The sequence below is a fragment of the Naegleria gruberi genome, assembly GCF_000004985.1.
Source record: "Naegleria gruberi genomic scaffold NAEGRscaffold_97, whole genome shotgun sequence".
NCBI classification, from domain to species: Eukaryota; Heterolobosea; class Eutetramitea; order Acrasida; family Naegleriidae; genus Naegleria; species Naegleria gruberi.
Genome location: NW_003163230.1, coordinates 20462 through 45328, shown reverse-complemented (window position 1 = coordinate 45328; position 24867 = coordinate 20462). Strand labels below are relative to the sequence as shown.

Here is a 24867-nt window from a genome sequence, read left to right as displayed (position 1 = left end):
CATCATTACCATAAGCATTGGCAAACATTGACAATTATTGTAATCAACACATCGACCTCTTCCTGAGCAAGTATTATTTGCACTAGATTCAATTTCATAACATGTGAAAGTATTGCAAACCTCTTGTTCATATGGAAGTAGTGGATTGAAAGTGATTGGAGTACTTAATCTTGCTTCTTTCAACGTTACATAACCAGTTTCTGTAGTATAGAACCAAATAGATCCTTGAATATTATCGGCAATCATAAAGTCATAACCATATCTTGCAACAATTGTTCCATGAACATTTCCAGAAAATGTATTGGTTAGTAATTTACCAGTGAAACCGACTCCATAGAAATTAGGGAACCAAAAAACGTTTCTATAAGATGCACATTTCAAATATTTGAAAGTAGCTCCCAAATATTTCAAGTAAGGAACCTTGAAAACAACAGGTTGAGTTCCGACAATGATAAATTGTTGTCCATTAATTGTCCAACCATTTTTGAAACAATACACTCCACCAAATTCAATCACAATTTTTTGACCCATTTCCGTATCTGGCTTGTTGATAATGTAATCACAAGGTAGGTTCTGTAATTCAACTACTTTCTTTGAAAGTTCTTTCATGATTAGTGAACCATTAACGCTTGTAGGAGTTGTAATAATGGCATTTCCTTGAGCAGTGTAGGGATAAACCTTATCTGGATATAATAAGCTTGGAGGATTGATTTTTTGTGAAGGAACAACAATACCAGCAACCAACGGAGCATTTATCTTTGAATTTTTGAGAAGCAAAGGAGGTTGATTACTGACAAGTTTGTAACCGGCAAACACATCATATTCACATTGATTTCCAATAAAACCAGCTCTACATGTACAATTATTATATGCAGAACAAATTCCTCTTCCGCTACAAACTTTTGAAACATTGTTAGATTCAATTCCATAACAGGTTGTAAACTGACAAAATTCACCATAATAATGTGCATTACAAGAACAAGTGTTTGGTGAGAGACATTGACCTCTTCCAAGACCACTACATAAACCAACCAATCCATTACATACCGGAGTATCACAATTAGGTCCGCCATAACCCAGAGTTGAATTACAAGTGCAATTATTGTAAAATTCACATACACCACGTTGACTACAAACAAGTGGTGAAGAGGCAGGTAATCCTGAACAGGAAGTATATTGACACCAAGTACCATTATGACCATAGCTACAAGAACACTTGTCTTGTGAAATACAGCTACCATGTCCACTACATACAGTTGAGTAATTACCAAAGGTTCCATTACAAATGGAAATAGAACAATCTTTTCCATAAGTATTTGGATTACAAACACAAGTGTCAAAATCAACACATTTACCCTTTCCTGCACAAGTAGAATTCTTGTTGGAAGTAATATTGAAGCATGTGAAATAATTACATTTGCTGTCGAGTGTCATTACACTTTGGTCAAATGTATAAGGTACTCCAAATTTAGAATCTTTAAGGTAGGTCTTTCCTTGATAAGTTGGTGAATAGAACCAAAAAGCACCTTGAACATCAGCTGCATTAATCCAATAATCAATGTTTGCACTACTTGTAATTACCGTGCCGTGAATTGTACCTGTAAAATTACTGTAGCCAACTGCATCATTTGGTAGCCAAAATACATTTCTATAAGAAGCACATTCAATATAATTGAAAATAGCACTAGAATATTTGAGATTATTCATTTTGAAAACAACTGGCTCAGTACCAATAATTGTAAAAGTTTGTCCATCAATTGTCCAACTGTTACTAATACAATAAACTCCTCCATTTCTAACTAAGATCTTTCTTCCTAATTCAGTTGTTGGATTTGAAATAGTATATGTGCAAGGCATTGCTGCAAGTTCAGCAATTCTCCTTCCCAAAGAGGTAACTAAATTCTGTCCTGTGGCTGTGGTTGTGGTATTTGTGATTACAGAATTACCACTTGCTGTAAATTTATATTGTCCAGTATAGGTGGTTTCAAATTTGTAACCAGCAAAATAATCCAATTCACAATTAGATCCAAAATATCCTGCCTTACAAGTGCAATTATTATAAGGCCAACATGAACCTCTTCCTGAGCACACTTTTGTGTTATTAGAAAGTATTCCACTACAAGTAGTTACATTACAATTATCTCCATAATAATTCTTTGAACAATTACAGTTATTATAACTTAAACATGATCCTAGACCATTACAAGTTGAAGGACTAGATCCATTCACACCAAAACAGATACCAATTTGGCACCATAATCCAGTGTAACCAGTTGAACATGTACAATTATTATATGGCCAACATTGACCACGTGCAGTACATACAGAACTATTGGTTGATTTGACTGAATTACAATAAGTTTCATTACAGTTTAAACCAAAGTAATTTGTGGTACAGGTACAATTATTAGTATTTTTACAAGTACCCAATCCATTACATGTCAATGATGAATTACTGAACACACCAAAGCATTTAGAAACTGAACAATTGGATCCATAATATCCATCTCTGCAATCACATGTATTGATATTGGAACAGGTACCTCTATTACTACAGCCAAGTGAGCTATTTCTGTTAATACCAAAACAATTATATTCAGCACATGAAACGCCATAATAACCTGTTGTACAATTACAGGTATTGTAAGGCCAACAACGACCACGTGCAGTACAAACCATTGAGGAATTGGATTCAATTCCATAACAATAAGTTTTCTCGCAATTGTCTCCAAAATATAAATCACTACAATTACAAGAATCTGGAAGGTAACAACTACCATGTCCAGAACAAACTTTAGAATTTGTGGCCGTGTAATTGTAACATATTGGTGTTTCACAATCATATCCAGTGTATCCATAAGATAAGTCACAAGTACAATTATTATAGAGTGGACATACACCACGACTATTGCAAACTTCTGGCTCCGTATTATTATAAATATTACAAGTTGTATATTGACACCACTCTCCATAATAGTGAGTATCACATGTGCATACGTCATGATCTGTACACTTTCCGTGTCCACTACAAACACTGGTCAAATTTCCCATGATTCCGTTACACTTGGAAATGGAACAATCTTTACCATATGAAATATCTCTACAAGTGCAAACGTCATAATCTATACAACTTCCTCTTCCTGTACAAACAGTTTCATTATTGGAATAAATATTAAAGCAATTGGTCAAATTAAGGCACTCTTCTGTAATGTATGGTTCATATCTATCAAAAGAATAAGGCTCTTCTAAACTAACATCATAGAATTGAATATATCTACTGTTCACAATTAAACCAGCAAACTTTCCATGGAACTCAAAATAGCCATCCATACCAAAGAAAGTGGCAGATATAGGTGGTAAATTAGATCCATAAGGTCCACCAGTAATTACACTAGTTACTGTGGACCAATAAGAGTACCAACCAGTCCAATCATTCCAACGAGTAACATATATCCTACTCCAAACCATAAATATTAAATTTCTGTACGAAGCACATTCTGCAAATATTATATTTGGATAAATGTATGTCAAGTACCCACTTTGGATAATAAAAATTACAGGCTCTGGGCCAATAATTACAATTTTGTTACTTGGAGAAAGATACATTGAGGAGGATAAGCAAAAAACACCACCATTCCTAACTACAAAGGGATTTTCGATATCATATATCCATTTACAGCTACCCATTTTGTAATTTCTATAAAAGTGTGTGCTTGCCTTTTCATGAATGAGTTGAGTAGAGAGTGCCTCAGTAAAGTTTGCATTACCAACGTAATAAGGTACTCCTTTTGTGGAATCTACTCTATAAAATGGATAGGAGTTAACATTTGCTGCAAATGGCAAATCTTTTTGATAGGAAATTCGTATATTGTCTTTTATGGCAACCCTGTAACCAGCAAAATTGTCATACACGTAATTTTCACACCAGTCACCATCATAATCAAAATCACAAGTGCACTTATCGTAGGCATTACATTTTCCGTGTCCACTACACACATAGGTCAGATTAGAGTTGACTGTTCCATTACACGTGGTGAATTCACAATCAGTTCCCCAATAATGTTCATGGCAGGCACATGTTTCATAAGCTATACAGTCTCCGTGCTTACCAGAACAAACACTTGCTGAGTCGCTTTGAATTCCATTACAACTTGTCAATTGACAATAATTTCCAATATATCCACTTTTGCACGAGCACCAATTATACCCACGACACACTCCATTACCTGAACATGTGTTATTTGACAAACTGGATATACCATTACATCCATAAAGTTCACAATCAGATCCTGAATAACCAAATGCGCAGGTACATGTATTAAATGCTGTACACAAACCATGATTAGAACAAGTTAAAAAGTAATCAGAAGCTCCACCATTACAAGTTGTTTTTTCACAAATAGTTCCATAATAATGCTCTGCACAAGAACAATTATTTGGAGCAATACATTGTCCTCTTGTTTGGGAAGTACATGCTGAGGCATGAGTAGAATAATAGCCATAACAAATAGGTAATTGACAATAGTTTCCAGTATATCCAGATGAAGCACTACATGTACAAGTCTCTAATGGCCAACATTTACCATGTCCATTACAAACATTTGGATCTGTCGAAGGAATATTATTACAGGTAGTTTCTTGACATTGGCTACCTGTGTAATTTGATATACAAGTACAGGTATCGAGTGCTGTACAAGTACCCTTTGATGAACATGCCAATGTAGAATTACTTAAAATTCCAAAACATTTGGTCATGGAACAATCTGAACCAAAATATCCATCTTGGCATTTACAATTATTGTAATCTATACATTCACCATGGGAAGCACAAACTTTTGAATCATCCTTATTAATTCCATAACAATTATAATTGGAACAATCCGATCCATAATATCCAGTTTTACAAGTACAAGTGTCATAAGACGAACAACGTCCATTTCCAGAACAAACACTCGAATCTCCACTCGAAATTCCAAAACAACTTGTAGTTCCACAATAGGTTCCTGAATAATGGTCAGCACATGCACAAGTATTTGGTGCTGTACACTCACCATGCCCAGAACAAACTGATGCACTAGTAGCCAAAACACCACCACACAAGAAAATATCACAATTGTCTCCACCGAAACCTAGGGCAGTATTGCAAGTACATTTGTTAAAGGTTTTACATTGACCTCTTGAGTTACACACATATGGATCAGTACTCTCAATTCCATTACATGAAGTTTCATCACAATAAGTATTATTGTAATGTAAATCACAAGAACATGTATTTGGATTAACACAATCTCCGTGTCCACTACACACAAATGCAGAGCTACTTAGAATACCGTTACATTTGTATAGAGAACAATCAGTTCCGTATGAGTTTGTTTGACAAACACATGTATCTAAATCAGTGCAGGAACCCTTTCCAGAACATACTGAACCATTAGTTGATTTAATATTGTAACAAGTGGTATAATCACAAGAAGATGTTATGTATGGATCAAATGGTGAGAAGGTGGTTGGAGTAGCAAATCTTGCATTAATCAAAGTTGGATTGAACGTGTTAGTATTGGCAACATACCAGGCAGTACCTTGAACACTTCCACCAATACTCAAACTTCCACCTTTGGCTATTACAGTTCCATGAACAGTTCCGTTAAAAGTTGAAGTTGTAGAGTTTACACCATAAGTGAACCAGAAAACATTTCTAAATGACGCACATTCAAGATATGTGAATGAAGGACCAGTGGAAGTGATTGTATTCGCTCTGAAAATTACAGGCTCTGTTCCAATAATAATAAATTGTTGACTTGAAGTCAATGTCCAACTGGATGATTGGAAACAATAAACTCCACCATGTTTGATGACAATTTTAGTCCCAAAATATGTTGCTGGATTAGTTACATTCACAGTACATGCTAATTTTTCTAAAGAATTAACTTGTAACATGGCCTTACTGAGAATCCAACTTCCCATCGTTGAATTAGTATTGGTAATTACTGCATTCTTATTGGATATATAAATGTATTGACCCGAGCTGGCATTCATTGAAGGAATCAACATTGAGGCATTGAGGAGAGCATAATTGGAAGGATTAGTCTTGACCAAAACTGGATTCGTACTAATTAATTTGTATCCTGCAAATATATCGTTTTGAAACATTTCACATGTGGCTCCAGCAAAAAGCTCCTCACAGATACATGTATTAAATGAAATACAACTACCATGCCCATTACAAACGTTTGAGGAATTGGATGGAACTCCACCACAAGTTGTTACTTCGCAAAAATCACCAAAATAATTTGGAACACAAACACAAACTTCAGGGTTAATACATGAACCCAATCCATTACACACATGTGGATCTGTATTGATAGTTCCATTACAACGAGTAAATTCACAATTTCCACCAAATGTACTTGGACTACAAGCACAGCTGTCAAAAGCTAAGCAAGTACCTCTTCCTGAACAAACAGATGAAGAATGGGTTGACACTCCAAAACATTCAAATTCTTCACAAAAAGATCCTAAGTAATAATCCTCACATTGGCAAGTATCAAAGTCAAGACATTGTCCATGTGCTCCACAAGTGAAGGAACTATTTGACGGTACTCCATTACAAGTTGTCAATTGGCATTCCTCTCCCAAATAATTCTCTGTACAATTGCATTCATTCAATTCTGTACAATTTCCTCTTCCACCACAAACACTTTCATTTAGTGCTGAAATACCGAAGCAAGTTGGATATTGACATTTTTCTCCAACGAATTCAATAAGACAATTACATTTGTCTTTAGGAAAACAAGAGCCGTGTCCATTACAAACGGTTTCATTGGTTGACTCAATACCATCACATGTTGTTTCCTGACACATGTAACCAGTGTAATTATTTTGACACACACAAGTATCAACACCAGTACAAATTCCTTTTCCACTACAAACAAATGAAGAGTTAATACTGGAAATACCATAACAAGTTGAAATTTCACAATTAGAACCAGTAAATCCATTATTACATTGACACATGTTGGCATCAATGCATGATCCTCTTCCTGAACAAACTGCAGAGTCATTATTGGTAAAGCCCATACATGTGAAACCATCACATAAAGTTCCCATGTAGCCATCATGACAAACACATGTATCTGTATTCAGACAAGTACCATGACCACCAGAACATACAGAACTATCATTTGAGGCAATACCATAACAAAATGATTTTTCACAAAACTCACCAAAGAATTCAGGAGAGCATAAACAAACATCAGGAGCTGTACAAACACCTCTAGATCCTGTACAAGTTCCAACACCTCCATTACAAACTGGAATATCACAATTTGCTCCTCCATATCCAAATTGGGGATCACATGAACAAGAATCGTGATCCAAACATAAACCTCTGCTATTACAAACTTCTGATTCAGTATTTGGTATTCCAGCACATGTAGTCCACTCACACCAAGTTCCATTATAATTATCACGACAGGAGCAAGTGTCTGTGGCGATACAATCTCCGTGTCCAGTACAAACTCCAAATCCATCTCCAGTAATTCCATTACATGCATAGAATGAACACTCGTCGCCATAAGATTCCTCATTACAGAGACACGTATTATTGGCAACACAAAGTCCTCTTCCATTACAACTGGAATTATCACTCGATATAATTCCAAAACAATAAGTTCTGGCACATTCATCTCTAAAGTATGGCTCCTCCTGATTGAAAGTTATTGGCTCAGTAAATGTTGCCTCAAAAAGCATAATTTGAGAGGATCTTCCCCAATACCATACAGATCCATAAACAATATCAGAAACATCAAAACCTGATTCAATTCCAATAATAGTACCATGAACATTTCCTGAAAATGATGTTCTCTCCACTTGTCCATCATAGGTTATCCAAAATACATTTCTATATGAAGCACATTCCAAATAGTAAAAGGTGGCTTGTGTGTAGACAGCAAATGGTAATTTGAAAACTACAGTCTCAGTTCCAACAATTACAAAAGTATGACCATCAACTCTCCAACCTTGATCCATACAATAGACACCACCATGTTTTACAACAATCAATCGACTCATATCTGTATCTGGATTTGAAATTTGTTGAGTACACGGAAGAGAAAACAATTCAATAACCTTCTTTTCAGTCTCATTGTAGAGTAATCCAGCAAAGTTATTCAAATCATTTGGATCGATTGTGGTAATAGTGGCTTGTCCTTGTGGAATGTAAGCTACTGGTTCGTAGCCATAAATTGAGGAGAGGACTATTTCTGTAGCTGCAATACTGGCTGTTAAATTTACATTTGTCTCTGAATTTTTAGCAATAATCAAATTTGAGCTCGAAACCAGTTTGTAACCAGCGAAAATGTCCTTCTCACATCTATGTCCATTGAATCCAGCTGAGCAAGAGCACAAATCTTGTTGGGAACAACTTCCTCTACCTGAACAAACATTTGGCGTATTCTTTTCCACTCCAAAACATGTTATCGTCGTAGGTTGTGTTGGTTGTGTTGGTATGGTTTGGTTACATGATTCACCTTGATAATTATAGTCACATAAACAAACATCTGGCCCGATACAAATACCATGCCCATTACACACTTGTTGTACCATCTCATTACTTATTCCAAAACACTGTACATATTCACAATTATTGCCCAAAAAGCCAGAATTACATTGGCATTCATCATCGGCTATGCATGTTCCATTTCCTGAACAAACATTCAATGTATCTGATTCGTCAATAAAATTACAAGTAAAACTACAAGTGATTAGATGCATACTAATAAGTAGCATAAAAAGCACCACAATAATAATGCCAACAGTTGTTGTTGATGATGTATAATTTAACATGTGAAATTTCTTAGAGTGGTGATGATGAGAAGGTAGAATTTTCATCATCATGTTTTCTCCTTCCCTTAATGACACCTTCCCTGTTGTTGTTATTGTCATGCTATATTACTACCACTACTTTGAAACTACTACAGGGCTTAATAATTCAAAAGAGAGTAATTTCTCACTAGTCAGACAGAAGATGAGTCTTGTTGTTTTTTCAAATATCTCTATTGAAGTGTAACATCAGTTTCCTTATTATTGTGTTATTAAGGCGCCCACTCGAGCTGTTTTTCCTGGAAGAATTACTTTACAGCCAACAGGAAGAAGGGTTCTCATTGATGAGTTCGGCCTGATATAATTGGTAGTTGTAGTGCAACTCACTGTTTTTAGAGAATCGTAATAGTTTGCAGACAACCCAACAACTCGTTCGTTCAGATAAAATTGGTCGACCTTTTGCCATTACGCAATAATGTGTATGTGCTCCTTTTAAAATTAATTGTTGATAAATCGGAAGGATGAACCGCTTTAAATGTTGAATAATCAAATGTAATTTTAATTAAAAAAATTCATCACTATCATCATTGCCATATTGACAATTAATATTATTATTTAATGAAGAACAAGTCATGGGAAACAAATTTATAGATTTTACGCGGAATTGCTGCTACATGTGATGAAGATTTTTTTGATTGAATATTTATTTAAAACATCAAATGTGTCACATGGTAACCAGGAGTTATTCGAAAGTGAAAAAGATTATTGGCAAAGTTTACAAGTCGTTATTTTGTGGCCCATTAGGAAAAGTTCTCGATCTGATGTGACACTTATTTCACCACACTTTGAGAGTTTACAAATAGACAGAAAGAAATCCATTTGTGGAATAGATTTCATTTTGTCATTTCAAAGGTTCAAGAAAAAGTATATTACATAAAAGATTTTCCTATTTTAAATATCAAGATAAGTTAACTGTTTCATTTCTCTTAAACGTTCAATTATATCCTCACTGATCTCATTGTCAAATACACTCAGATCTATCAAATTCTTCATTTCCAGAATATATTTGGCTCCCACGTCGCTTATCTTATTTTCATTTATGTCAAGGCTGGTTAATTGCTTCATTCCACTTAAGAATTGTACACCTTTGTCACCAATTTCATTTTTAGATATCTCAAGATTAGTTAATTGTTCCATTTCACTTAGATATTTAGCTCCTTCAACATCAATGGTATTGTTATAGACTTCAAGACTTGTTAATTTCATTTGACTGATATGTTTTGCGCCCATCGAATCAATATTATTATCACTAATCATTAGGTCAATTAAATGCTCCATTTTACTGATATATTTTATACCTATTGGTGTAATATTAACACTCGAAATATCAAGTTTAGTCAATTGGTTCATTTCACTTATAAATTGAGCTCCATTATCTCCAATCTCATTGCAAGAAACGTAAAGTTTAAGTAAATTTTTCAATTGACCAATATATTTTACTCCTTCACTTCCAATCTTATTATCACATATGCTAAGATCTGTTAATTGTTTGATTTGGCCAATGTACTTGGCTCCTTCATCCCCAATATTATTTATGTTGATAGAAAGATGAGTTAATTGATTCAATGATGAAATATATTTTGTTCCTTCCACTCCAATGCTACAACAATACATTCCAAGATCTGTTAATTGTTTCATTTCACCAATATACTTGGCTCCCCTCTTATTAATAGAATTACCACTAATATCAAGTGTGCTTACATTCATCAATTCACTAATATACTTGGCTCCCTCCTCATCAATATCATTATGTCGAACATTAAGATTAGTTAATTGTTTCATTTCACTTATAAATTTAGCTCCACCATCACAAATACGGTTTCCAACACAATCAAGGTAAGTCAACTGTTTCAATTAACTAATACACTTTGCTCCATATTCGTTAATATCATTTAAACAGATATCAAGATAAGTTAATTGTTCAAGACCACTAATGTACTTGGCTCCTTCTGGGCCAATATTATTATTAGCAATATGAAGTTGTTTCAATTGCTTCATTTCACCAATATACTTGGCTCCTTCTGTTCCAATATCATTGGAACCAATAGAAAGATTAGCCAATTGCTTCATTTCACCAATGCATTTGGCTCCTTCTGCACTAATATTATTACTCGCTATATCAAGATGAGTTAGTGCTTTCAATAATGTCAAATAACTCAAATTCTCAGTCAATCCAATGTAACAACAAGATATATTGAGATCAGTCAATTGTTTCAGTGAGCCTAAATACTTAATTCCGTTTGGATCAATATTATTATTGTATTCTAAATTGAGTTTTTTCAATCCTTTCATCGAATCCAAAACCTGTAAATTAAATCCAATTTCTTCATTCATTCTCACTCCAAGGTGCAATATTTTCCAAAAATTGACCAACCATTTCCCGATCACCATAATATGATATGGAGAGGTGTTTACAATTATATTTAATGACATTAAACCACTGTTTCGAAACTAATGCACAACTGGTTACAATAAATGTAAAATCATTGTGAAAAGATAAAATTTCAAAAAGTGCATCATCAGAGAATAGGATATTTTCAGTGACTTTTGATGTGATGGAATGGTTTGGTTGTGTGATCATTTTTTTAAAGTTTGCTACACAACAAATTGGTTCTTTTTCAACTGAGTCGTTGCAAATGGTTGGGCATTATTCACATTAAAATTTTCGCTTTATGATGTAATAGACGGGAAGCCTGCCAGGAATATGACGACAATCCCGCTACAGTCTTTGACTGTATGAACAGTGAAGGCAACGAATCTATTGATTGTTGGTTCAGTAAGTTTGTTGTTTATAAAAGCTTGATAATTGTCATATATTTATCAAATTTAAATTTGATGTTTTTAGAAAGAGAAACTTGTGGTTGCGATCAATATCATAATTAAATAATCCATAAGGTAAAATGAAAAAGACTACAGCACCACAGGTTCCCAAGTTGTCTCCAACCTCAGTACTGATGTGGCTCGACGATGCTTAACTTCTCAAATCGGACGGGATGAGGTGCATTCATCGTGATATGGCCGTAGCCATTCAATATCTAAAAATTTCAAATATAAATAATAAAAAGTCTGGAAAGGTTTGCTGGTGGCATCTTATTGGGTGTGAGACTTGTTGAATTTCTTGACAATCTTTTAAAGTGAAACAACAAGATGAATTGTAATGTTAGATAACATCCTATAGATGTATTTATTATTGTCGTGATGAAGATTGATCAAGTAGATGATGAACAGTTAATGTTAGGAAGCATGTAAAAATTCAACTTGACCATCATTACAAATTATTCGAAAAACATTGTCAAAATACATTTTCTGATGTGATACAATAACAAATCTTGTACCTCCTCTTCAAATTGAACAAGTTTTCCAAATGATGTTTTTCACTCTAAGCTGAATACTTTCATCTTCCAACTCTTCATCAACGCTGGATGGAAAGTTTTGAAAGTTTCTGAGGTGATACTAGTAATGATTTAGAACATGTTAATAATATTCTTCTTGTTGTGAATAATGTTCTTCATGATGAAAATATTAAAATTAATAAATTGATGAAAATATTCTTGCTGAAAAACAATTGCATCTATTTGATTGTTATATTCATGTTGAATACTAATAGATGATGTGACTTTTAATTTTCCACTTTAACAAAATTTTCCATCAATTTAATCATTACCTTTTAAAATTTGTATTTCATTGTAAAATCCAATAAAATCAATTCATATACACTCTATATAATCCAATCATGTTGTGTTGAAAATGGTTTTTGAATTTATGAAGAATTGCCTTTGTGAATCATCAATGATGTAAATTATTAAAAGTGATGAAATTTTTCTCAATATTTTTCAACTAATTTTTTCATCAAATTTCACTCATCACTTTTCTTGCAATCAAAAACTCGTCAATAATTTTTTCATCACAGAAAGCAAAAGAATTAATTCACCAACAAAAACATATGTCCTGATAGAAATTATTTATTATTTCCATGGATATTCAATATGAAGATGAATGATTGAATGGAAATGTTCTATACCAACACTCAATGCAATTTATCATGTTTGGATAATTATTCTTCATCACCATCATGAGAATTTAATATTAGAAGAAAGGGTAAAAATTCAACATGCTCTCCTCTTGTTTAATTCACATCAAAATAGTGATTATAAATTATTATTGTTCAATGATTGACTACTAATTGTTGCTGCATTGTTTGATGGTGAATTTTACTTTCTTCTCAAACTCTATTTAGATTCATAGAGACAAGATGAGACTTTCCACAATGATACTATCGATGATTAGCAACATTTTGATATCCGGTGATGAATTTAAATTATGTAACATGATGAAGAAAATAATGAAATTATAATTTTGATGGAAATCTTGTTGCAATAATAACCTCGGATACACTTGAATATCATCTAATCATCCTATTCCATCATAAAAGATGTTATCATTCCATCAAGTAATAATTACAATTTTCAAAATTTAAAAATTGTCTTCAATCTCCTCAATTCACTTTCCAATACACTCATCCATCAAAACCATCCTCATGCCTATCCTCATCTCCACATCCACACAAAATTATTTTCCATAACTCCATCAATTGCTTCCACAATTCATCTCGTCCTATTTTTTACACAATTTAAAATAATAAGTTTTGAAAAATATTTATTTTAATTTATTTACAACTTGAGATAATTTTCTCCAAGATTGAACAATTTATGGTTTTCCTTCTTGTAAGTATTGATTTTGAATTGATAGAATGATGTACCATATTCTAAATCGTTAACCTTAGATGTATACTTAAACTTTTCCTCAGAACATTTCAAAGTGATTGGTTGTTCATTATAACTTGTTATTTGAAAATTATCACCATCTACAAAAATGAATTCCAAGTGGTGGCCTTGTTTAGCTGCCTCTTCTCTCAGGAAAACCTTTTGATCAAAGTTTTTGGAATCATAATCAACCATGTATGAGTAGAGAAATTCATTCATGTAAATTCTCTTTCTTTCCTTATCTATTGAAATGTTTTTGAGTTTTGCACAAGCATCTTCAAAAGAAAGGAATCCAAACCATCCATGTTCTTGAACAAGTGTGTTTACAATCTTTGATTCGTCCAATTTCAAATCACCTAGTGATAGCTTCAAGTTAACAAGAGAGTAAGGATCGCATCTCTTCAACCTAATCTTCTTTGAGAATGTAATTCCATACTTTGTTCTTGGAACCTTATATTTGTAAATTCTTGATCCGATATTTCTTCCCTCCACTTCGAAAATAGTCAATCTATTTGGATCCTTACTTGTATCGAAAATTGAAATGTTAAACTTCTTATTAACTGAGACTTTCAAGTAGAGTGAGTCATTAAAGATACCAGTTAATTGATGGACAAGAACCATCTTATTTTCATCAACATATTTTGTAGGAGTTTTAACTCGAGCAACTAATTCAGAGAATGAAACTTGTGGGATGGCAGAGACAACAATTCCACATTCCTTTGCCTTGTATGGCTTGTTCTTTCCTAAACATTCCAAAACAAACTTCTTTTGATCCCAAAACGTTTCCTTCAATAAAAGAGCTGATGGCAAATAAGCCCTACAAACAAGATCATCCTTACTAAAAGTATCCTTATCCCACACTTCCACGAAAATATCCTTTGATGAATCAACATTAGTAATAAAGAAGGCAAACTTCCATTCGGGATTTGGATTATTATCTATAGACTTGGTTTTAAATTTTTCAATTTTTCCTCCCAACAATGGAACATGAATCACACAATAAGCATCAATTCCTGAAAGAAGGTCAGTCTTTGGTAAATTAAATCCTGAATGAATTTTCAAACTGAGGGTGTATGATGGTGGTGAAGAAGACATTTTTTTGTTGTGTTTTAAGGATTGCTGAACTACAATCGGTTTGAGAGGTGGTTAAAAAATCGTTGTTGCATCGCATCTATTATAGAGGATTCTTCCGAAATAATTTGAGTTGGTATGGTTCGAGAATTTGAAATATTTCAAATTATATGGGTCTATCATGGGTACTATTGCTAGTATTTTAAATTAATAAACAAATATTTAAATTTTGATTAATTTAATATTTAATATTTTAAAAAAAATACCGTGATGACGCATCTTGCAACGTCATTCATCATCATCAGCACTTGATCGTTGAACTCTATTTTGTTGTTAATACTCCTCCATATGAAACTTGAAATTCAAGGAGAAAAACATGTATTTTGGAGAATCGTATCATTGTTTCTTCTCTGAAATTCCTCCAGAAAAGCCTTTTCAAGCTATTGCCTTTTTAGAAGAGTTATTACTTGAACATGTCTTGTCGTGTTTTGATATTGTTTGGTTGCATAGGATCGGAAGGTTGATCAATAGAAATATTAATGAATTTATTTGCAATGGTTTGAGAAATTACGAGTTGAATTTTCCAGACTTTATGGAAGATTCTGATGTTGTCGATTCACCGTATGCTAGTTATAGGAGCAGATATGACAGTCAATCTTTGAAATCATTCATGAACTGTTTCAAGAAGGGATACTTTTCAGGAGTGAGCTCTCTCGTTTTACGTGCAAAAGATATCAAAGCATTACTGAAAGACAATGTGTTGGGTGGCACAAATTTGAAAACAGTTATCATGAGTGGTATTGATGATGCTATATTCTCAAAATGTCTTTCAATTTTTAAAAATTACTCGGGAGGTATTACATCACTTGTATTTGATAATTGTGAGTTTGGAAAGCACTTTGTTCCTACCTTAAATAATGAAATATTCAGAGACTTGACAAGTTTGGAAATTAATAAGTCAATTATTGCAGGAATTCAAAATGATCAAAATATTCATGAAAAATCACTTGTGAAACAACTAGAAAAAGTCACAATCACGCATTGCTTTCCTCAAAAGGAATTTATTATGGGAATGGAAGAATCTAGCGCTGTTTTCAAACTGCTAAACAATGCCATCTTTTCAAATGTGAAATATTTAAATTTGAAAGGGTCTTGTATTAATTCGGAGGTTTTGACCTCTCTTTCAAATAGTGAACATATGACCAAGTTGATTTATTTGAATTTGTCCTCTACCTGCCGAATGGCTTGGGACTGTATTATATTGTCTGCTGGTAGTAGCCTTACCAATCTGAAGGAACTAGCATTGGAGAACAATAACATATCACTTTCAGGAATGTCAACTATACTTAATAGCAAGCAGTTATCAAATCTTAGAAAACTTTCAATTAGTCCTGCTGATTTCCTACTCGACATATATGAAAAGGCCACTCCTAACGCGAATATTGAGACACTTATTCTTTCAAGATCAACATTTAGCTTGGAATTATTCGAGATGATTAATATTAAATCATTGAAGCACCTAGATCTTAGCAGTACCTCTCTCAACGATGGCCATTTACAACTCATTTCATCGAGTATCTATTTATCAAATTTGACAAGTTTAAATTTGGATTATAATAATTTATCTGACACGGGAATTATTGATTTTGCGAATAGTTCAATACTATCTAATCTTGAAATAATAAGTATTAGAGACAATTTAATCATCTTCATTGATCCAATTGAAGTTCTTCAATCAAAGATTCCCTCTCTCAAGAAAATTTTGATCTAGTAATACAATTAAATTATGATTCAATAAAAATAACTAAATCGATAGTTTCAAAATTAACAATGGGTAATCTGATAATGGTTTTGTTTTCAAATTTGTTATTATTATCCAACCAAAATCCAATGTTGTCCTTTGCCCTGTTTAATTGAACATAAATCTTCTTTCCCAAAAATTCAATGTCGTGCGAACTTGTAATATTGTATCTGGCCCTTTCGTCTGCTGTGAAACGTCTCAGAGTAAAACTCACAGTTTCATTCTTGAATGAAATAGTCTTTGGTTTGTAAGCTGCTGTCAATTCAATGTGCACAATATTATTGTTGTCTGCCCATATTAATATTCAATTATTTTTGAGTTACTTACTGAATATTACAGAGTTTGGAAACTTATTATTGACTAGAACATCCAAAATCTTCTTCTTTCCCATTGGTGATAATTCAATTTCATTCAACAAGGTTTCAATACTATTTGGTGAAAGATCATTCATTGTTGTAAATAAATCACCCATTACAAAGCAGCTAGCAATTGCAAGATGAACTGGTTCAATATTTTCAAACTTGAAAAGAAAATATAGTCTCATTAGAATACTCGATTGATTAACTATTTTCAAAATACATGAATCATCTTGTAAATATTTCGATAGTTCTATTAATTTCAATTTCATATCAAAATCATTTGGTATGGCATTATTGGTTAAATATTCCACATAATTCTCAAATATTTGGATGTGATTGGTGTTTTCTTGAGTTTGAAATATTTGATTTTGAACAGATCTCAAATCAAGTACTATACAATTCTGTTCTTTTAGATTAAAATCTTTCCAATTTGAATTCATCATTGTTGTTAAATATTTACATGATTTCAAATATTTGTGTACGATTGTAAAATCTCTCTCTTCAAATCGAATAATTACTTCTTCCATTATTGAATCCTCTTCAATTTCCTTTTCGTCACAAAGCCCTGCTGGTGTAAAATTTTGAATTGCAAATTGATCGTAAGGATCTTCAATAAACGTAAAATTATCAGTATTAAAATATTTTGATTTCCAAAACACTTCTTTTTTGAAATTCTTCTCAATTCCCTTTCCCGTTTCAAATAAAAATCCAACTTTAAATTGTGCAGATGTATTTCCATTTTCAGCAGCTTTTAAATACCATTCTACCGCTTTCGAATAATTTCTTTCCACTCCAAAACCGAAATAATAAGACCGCCCAATATTAAATTGTGCTGTTGAACAACCATTTTCTGCAGCCTTCAAATACCATTCCATAGCTTTAGAGAGATCTCGTTCCACTCCTGTTCCTTTAGAATATAAATTTCCCATACTAACGTATGCTTCCGCACTTCCCTTTTCGACAGCTTTTAAAAACCACTTTAAAGCTTCCACATAATCCTGTTCAACTCCTTTTCCAAAGAAATATAAATATCCAATTTGAACTATTGGTTTAGTAAACCCCATTTCAGCAGCCTTCAAATACCATTCCATAGCTTTCGAATAATCTGTATCCACTTCCAATCCATTCGCATAAAAGTATCCAATTTTATATGTTGATTCCGCACACCCCTGCTCAGCACCTTTCGTAAACCATTCAAAGGCTTTCCCATAATCCTTTTCATCTTTACACTTACAACCTAGGGAATGATAGGATGTACCATCGGAAGAACGAATATCAACACGAATAATTTTTTTACTCTTTGGTTGTACTTTCGGATCATTATCATCATTGGTCTGATCAGAATTTAATTGCTCCTCGTCGATTTCGGAATTGGCAATCTCTTGATGACTTCTTATCATTTTTTTTGATAAAACTGCGTAAATTTTTTTGATAAAACACTACTGCTCATGATGAATGTTCAAGATTCCGAAGCAAACATTTTGTTAGGGTTTGTGCGTAGTGAATAGGAAGTCTGTGATGGTCTTTGTACAAAACTATTGGGAACCCAAATCAAATGTTGTGGGTTGCAGCTTGTTTTGCGTACTGAAGGACAGGAATGGAAATTATTGAGCAAATAGCTACTTGTTTGTTCTGGTTACGTTAATTAAGGTTGTTAATGGATCCTCTCTAATATGCGTTGGCCTTATTAAACAAAATCAAATAAGGAACTGAAGAGTAAGAATGGATAGGGTGATGGGTTTTTAGCTGTGTATAGATTCGATTTAACATCGTCCCTACTTGTGACTTGATTGAAGAAAAAAAATAGATGGCCAAGGCAGAGTTTGTTTTGTGGTTGAGCTTGTTGTTGTGGGCATGTTTTGCTACAACGACATCTCAAGCATATGTCTGTGATAGCCCCACCATGTGTGGAAGCTATTTCAACTATACAGTTTCTAAGGTTTGCGACTATGGTAATTCAGTTTTGCCATGGAACCAAAAGATGGTCATTAGCGATGGTACTTCTTTCAAGGTACTTGATGGCTCTAACTCTATTTCTAGCCTTGGTTCGGTTAGTAATCTCAATTTTGACCAGTTTATTATCAACAAGAATGGAGATGTAATTGTTATGCCTGAGCTTGGGCAAACTGATGTTTTCCTCTTCTCTCTGCATAACTATCAAAGAACTATTCTCGTAGAAACTTCCAAGTGGTCCATGTCAGATTTTGTCAGATCAATCACTTATGATCCAACAACAGACATTCTTTATTTCATTCAAATTCGTGATGGTGATGGTATTAATGGTAAAAGAACAGGTTCTTTCTGTTCATCTGTTAACTATCCTAGTTCATGCATTCAAATCTTTATAAGCCAAACCTCAAATGCAAAGTTGCAATTGTTCAACAACAAATTCTACATGTTATTGGATAACAAAATCAAGATATGGGGAAAAGATGAAAGTGTCTCTTCGGCTACTGATTTCATAACTTTGAGCTCTACTAAATATACCAACTTTAGAGTTTCTCCATCTGGTGTTATTTTCTTGATTACTGATGATGGTGTTTTCAGACTTGTTGGTTCAAAGGAGGTTCGTATATTTGGTACAGGCACTATTGGAGTTACTGGTAATGATGGTCCTGCTCTTTCTGCTGATGCTTCTCCAATTAGTTTGGATTTCGATCAATTTGGTAACATTTATGTAGCTGAAGGAAGTGCTACAAGAAAGTTGACTCCTTCAGGTTGTATGAATCAAGCGTTTATTAATCACACCACATGTGATATTGTTTGTAATGGATTGAGTAGATTGGATGCACATGTTTGTTCTGGTGTTGGTCAATGTAGTGAATTCTTACCACAAAATGGAACCTCACAAAACGAAACTGTTGGTTGTGCGTGTAAGCCTGGAACAAGTGGTATTAATTGTGAAGTTATTCCATGTTTTGGTAAGAATGCTTCTAGTAATGCTTGCTCTGGTCGTGGTGTTTGTATTGATGTGGATATATGTGAATGTGAGGGTGATTGGGATGGACCTGAGTGCGAAATTGCTCCATTCAACTGTTCCAACATTGCTCATAAAAATCCTCTAGCATGTAGCGAGCACGGATTCGAGGTCAAGTGTATTGCACAAGATACATGCGAACACACATGCAATTCTATTGGTGCATCAAGTGCTTCTGTTTGCTCAGGTGTAGGAGAATGTAGCTCACAAAATAATTGTTCATGTTCCTTTGGTTTTATTGGAAATAATTGTGAATTCCTCAAACCGTGTGTATCAAACATGGGTTGTGGTGGAGAGTGTTTTTATTTGAAGGGAGTTGAAACTTGTGTTCACAAATGCAATGGAGTTTACAATTTCAACTCGAGTGTTTGTTCTGGACATGGTGTCTGTGTTGCACAGGACTTTTGTTATTGTGATAAGGCTCACTATGGCTCTGATTGTTCAAAGGCTTATGACACTTGTTATGGATTAGCTTTTTCTGATCCAAAAGTTTGTTCAGGAAAAGGAAAATGTATTTCTCAAAACAATTGTGCATGTGACAGTGGTTATGGAGGTTCTCAATGTGAAAAACGTACTGATATTGATCTTTTCCCACTCTATGGACCTCTTGGTTTGGCTGAACTCAAAGCCTCTGCTTTCGTCTATTCCAATGGTGTTATCTATGCTTCAGCAGTAGCTGACAAGTCAGTTTTTGCTTTTGATTTGGCAACAAGAAATGTCACCACATTTATTTCTAATTTAGATTGCTATCCTTCAATATCCATTTTGTTTAACAAGTTTGGAGATTTGGTGTACTTGTGTGATGGTGATGTCTACAAGTATTCTTTTACTTCTAAAACATCCACTTATCTTGGTACTGTTGGTAGACCTCCTTTAGCTACATCTCTTACATATGTTCCTGAAACTGACACATATTATGTTTCAATGTCAGGGAAAATTGGTAAATTTACTGATTCTGGTAGTCAAATAACTATTCAACCTGAATCAACTGATTATGCTCTTGGATTTTTGCGCTATTTTAATGGTAAATTGTATCATTTGAATTCCGATCTTTACAGTTGGACTCCTGGTCAAGCAAGTGGTGCTACGTTAGTAGCTGAGAGTTGTCCAGGTTCTTATTTCAGATTCAATCCAGCTGGAGAGCTGTACACATATGGTGCACAACAAATTAGCAAATTTTCTGGTGGCAGCTTCTCTCAGGTTGTTTTTGGAGGGGCTGGTTCTGATATTCTTGATATTTTCTTTTATGGAAATGATTTGTATTTCTTTGACAACAAGCTTAAATATATCAATATTGCCCAATTAAAGGGATGTGTTTCTGAAACCTATATTGATCAAGCAACTTGCTCTCTTATTTGTGAGGGTGTTCCAGCAGCTAGTTATTTATCATGTAATGGTGGTAATTGTAGTAGATACACTAATGTAGAATTAAATTTGGAGTTAACACAGTGTTCATGTCTTCCTGGATATAGTGGTTATGATTGCACTGAGTATTCCTGTTATGGAAACAGCTCTTTAAGCTCTGCTGTTTGCAGTGGTCACGGAACATGTGTTAAACCAGATATGTGTTCATGTCAAGATGGATATACTGGAAATATGTGTCAAAATTATACTTGTTATGGAAGTGCTGGTTGTACTATGTTTGGTAATGATGCTAAATGCATTGGACCAAATACTTGTGAACCTATTTGTTCAAAGATTCCAGCTTCCAATGCTAATGTTTGCTCTGGAGAAGGAACATGTGTTTCAATGAACAATTGTTCATGCCATTATGGTAGATATGGGGTTAATTGTGAATTATCAATTCCTTGTGTTAATACAACTTGTGCCTCATCAAATTATGTATGTTTTTACGAACACTCAAAGGAAGTATGTCTTGCAAGTTGTTCAGGTATTCCAAGCACAAGCACATTGGTTTGTTCTGGTAATGGTGTTTGTACTGATAAGTGTTATTGTAATCTTGGATGGAAAGGAAGTAATTGTAATGTAACTGAGCCGGTTTGTTTTGGAATTTCTCAAAGTAATAGCTCTGTATGTTCTGGTTCTGGTAATTGTACAGCAAATAATGTTTGTTCATGTAATGAAGGAGCCTATGGTAGTGAATGCTCAGATTTCAGTTGTTTCTCCATTCTTTCGAATAATGCTTCTGTTTGTTCTGGTCGTGGTGCTTGTGTTGATAATGATGATTGTAGCTGTAATGAAACCTGGACAGGATCAAATTGTGAAATTCCAATTTGTGATGGAATTCCTTCCAATAATGCTAGTGTTTGTAATGGAACAAAGATGTGCATTGCTCCAAACACTTGTGTTGACCAATGTAATGGTATTTCTGCCTTGGATTCAAAAAGAGTTTGTTCAGGAAGAGGAAAGTGTACTGGTTATAATACTTGTACAACATGTACAAATGGATATTCTGGACAATATTGTGAAATTCAAACTCCTTGTTCAACCTTAACTTGTGAAAACAATGGTACATGTTTCCACTATAAGGACGGAAGTGAAACATGTGTTTGTCCTTTAGGATTCAAAGGTAAAACATGTGAAAGAAGACTTTGTGAAACAACTAGTGATTGTCCTATTTATGGAAAGAAATATTGTGGAACTACAAGAGAATCTGAATACGATACCACCGTTACTTCATATAAATGGTGTCGCGAAGATACTTGTTGGCCAAATTATGCTTCACCTTGTACTGATCCAAACTTCCCAAAATGTGTCGATATTGACATCTATGTCACTTACAAAGGTAGATGCGTTGCTGAATGTATGCAAGATAGCCAATGTAGTTCACCAACACCAAAATGTAAAATGAGTGCTGATGGCAGTTACGGAAAATGTGTTCCTGAATGTACATCAAATGAAAATTGTACCTCAATTGGAAAACATTATTGTTCCGATGGTGGCTGTAAAATGTACTCTTGTGCAAATGACACCCAATGTCAAAGTTATGGATATTCTCAATGTAATAATTCAATTTGTAGAAATGAATGTTTGGAAAGTAAGGATTGTCCAGTTGGAAGTAGTAAATACTTTGAGTGTGGTTCTGATAAGACAAATATTGAAACCTATCACAGATGTTTGTACAAGAATTGTAAAAGTAATGCTGATTGTGACTCTCCATTTACTGGAACACCTAAATGTGATCTCACAACCTTTAACTGTTCCAGTGTAAGCTGTTCTGCCACTTCTGATTGTTATCCGTATCATTATTCCAAATGTACTAATATTGGTACTTGTGAAGTTGAATGTACTAATCATACCAATTGTAAAGAATTTGGTTTTGAGAGATGCGGTTCAAATCCAAACAATACTGCTGAATATCGTAAGTGTGTAAAATCCTGTGTTACAGGTAACACTACCCAATGCGATGTTTGTGGTGAAGATAGAATTACTTGTATGAAATGTGCCTCTGGATATGTTTGGGATGGAACCGAATGTGTTGTAAAATGTTCATCCAATTCTTATTGTAAAACTCTCGATCCTGAAAAACCACTCTGTAGCTCAGAAGGTTTATGTGGTTATGTTGCATGTCAATACGATTTTGAATGTACTACTAACTATGCATTACCAAAATGTACGGATGGAAAGTGTAGTATTGTCTGTCACAGTGACAGTGATTGTGCTAGTCAAAAAACTTCTCCAAGATGTCAAACTGATCCGGCTGTATTTTTGTATGGATATTGCGTTGAAGAATGTAGTGAAAATGGAATTTCTGACTATTGTACTAAGAAGAATCCTCTTTTACCAAGTTGTAATTCAGGTAAATGTGGACACCTTAGAGGATGTTGGACTGATGACAGCTGTCAAACTCTATCCAATAATAACAAATATTTAACATCATGCACTTCAGATCCTACCGGAGAGTCATACCAAAAAGTTTGTGTACCTGCTTGTTTTAATAATACTGACTGTGAACAAAGAGGAATCGATAAATCAACAGTTGGTGTTTACCCAACCTGTGAAATACAAATGCAAGGCTAATCTTTGTTCAAGTGATTCGAATTGTACATTGCCAGGAGCAGCAGTTTGTCGTGGTCCAAATGTAGAAATTGCCTTCCCATCCGGATATGTAACATTCCAAGAAAAAACTTGTCTTCCTCAATGTTTTGCCAATTGGGAATGTAGTTCAACTCCTGATCGTCCAAAGTGTTCTACTAAAATGGATTCAACTTATCGTACATGTGTACCGGACTGTTTAACTAATGACGATTGTGTTGAAAAGGGCCTGTCTATTGGAAAAAGTGAATGTGTCAACCAAGTCTGTACTGAAAAAACTTGTTCAGCTGATACAGATTGTACTGTAAAAGGTTTTACTTTCTGTAACAGTGGAAAGAAATGCGGAAGGGAGTGTACAGCTGATACTGATTGTAGCGAACCAAAACCATTTTGCTCCTTAAAGGAAGATATGACAAAGTATCGTTGTCTTCCTGAATGTTACAATAACACTGATTGTGCTCCTAATATTAAGGGAAGCAATTACAATCTCTGTAGTACATCTAAGGGTAGATGTGTTGAGCTACCTTGTTCATCTGATTCTGATTGTATTTATACTGGTTATTCATATTGTAATCCGACCTCAAAAGTTTGTACTAAGGAATGCCTTGCAAATTACATGTGTACTATAGATCCAAAGAAACCAACTTGTGATATGACAACTGGAAGATGTAAACCAGAGTGTGTTTCAGATATTGAATGTGGTACTAATGGAAAGCCTGTTTGTGATATTACAACTCAACATTGTGTCGCCAAAACTTGTTCCAATAGTTCAGAATGTACAAAAACTGGTTATACCTCTTGTACTAATGGTATTTGTGCTCCAGAATGTGTGAATGATCTGGAATGTGTTGGAAAAGGTACTGGAATTTGTGAAACTAAAAGTTCTGAATCAACTTACCATCAATGTACTGCTACACCTTATTCGTGTTCTAGTACTAACTATTGTTACAATACGATAACTGGTTATCCTAAATGTGTGATTCTTATTGTACAAGAGAGTGTTTATATGATTCAGATTGT

At 34.0% G+C, this 24867-nt stretch overlaps 7 protein-coding genes across 7 annotated transcripts in view; 2 read left to right on the top strand and 5 right to left on the bottom strand.

Moving 5' to 3' along the window:
• Positions 1-9: 9 nt before the first annotated feature.
• On the bottom strand, positions 10-8895 carry NAEGRDRAFT_54570 (uncharacterized protein; the record flags this gene model as incomplete). The annotated part of the gene is made up of 1 exon (XM_002668815.1): positions 10-8895. A coding segment is annotated over one exon (8886 nt), but the record flags the coding sequence as incomplete, so codon positions are not given.
• Positions 8896-9771: 876 nt separating this feature from the next.
• NAEGRDRAFT_54569 (uncharacterized protein) lies at positions 9772-10662 on the bottom strand (the record flags this gene model as incomplete). Its single annotated transcript, XM_002668814.1, has 1 exon — positions 9772-10662. The coding sequence occupies one exon, from the start codon at positions 10660-10662 to the stop codon at positions 9772-9774; it is 891 nt and encodes a 296-aa protein (XP_002668860.1).
• Positions 10663-10734: 72 nt separating this feature from the next.
• NAEGRDRAFT_76216 (uncharacterized protein) lies at positions 10735-11214 on the bottom strand (the record flags this gene model as incomplete). Its single annotated transcript, XM_002668813.1, has 1 exon — positions 10735-11214. One exon carries the CDS (start codon positions 11212-11214, stop codon positions 10735-10737), a length of 480 nt encoding a protein of 159 aa, XP_002668859.1.
• A 2336-nt stretch (positions 11215-13550) lies between these two features.
• NAEGRDRAFT_76215 (uncharacterized protein) lies at positions 13551-14738 on the bottom strand (the record flags this gene model as incomplete). The annotated part of the gene is made up of 1 exon (XM_002668812.1): positions 13551-14738. The coding sequence occupies one exon, from the start codon at positions 14736-14738 to the stop codon at positions 13551-13553; it is 1188 nt and encodes a 395-aa protein (XP_002668858.1).
• A 352-nt stretch (positions 14739-15090) lies between these two features.
• Positions 15091-16485, top strand: NAEGRDRAFT_76214 (uncharacterized protein; the record flags this gene model as incomplete). The annotated part of the gene is made up of 1 exon (XM_002668817.1): positions 15091-16485. The coding sequence occupies one exon, from the start codon at positions 15091-15093 to the stop codon at positions 16483-16485; it is 1395 nt and encodes a 464-aa protein (XP_002668863.1).
• A 349-nt stretch (positions 16486-16834) lies between these two features.
• NAEGRDRAFT_76213 (uncharacterized protein) lies at positions 16835-18274 on the bottom strand (the record flags this gene model as incomplete). The annotated part of the gene is made up of 1 exon (XM_002668811.1): positions 16835-18274. The coding sequence occupies one exon, from the start codon at positions 18272-18274 to the stop codon at positions 16835-16837; it is 1440 nt and encodes a 479-aa protein (XP_002668857.1).
• Positions 18275-18681: 407 nt separating this feature from the next.
• The window catches only part of NAEGRDRAFT_76212 (uncharacterized protein), a gene marked incomplete at both ends in the record, with an annotated part of 18310 nt that continues 12124 nt past the window's right edge, over positions 18682-24867 (top strand). The window contains 3 exons of the mRNA XM_002668816.1: positions 18682-23173; positions 23201-23790; positions 23828-24845. Coding sequence (XP_002668862.1) covers positions 18682-23173; positions 23201-23790; positions 23828-24845 — 6100 coding nt within the window. The remainder of the gene's footprint in view (positions 23174-23200; positions 23791-23827; positions 24846-24867) is intronic.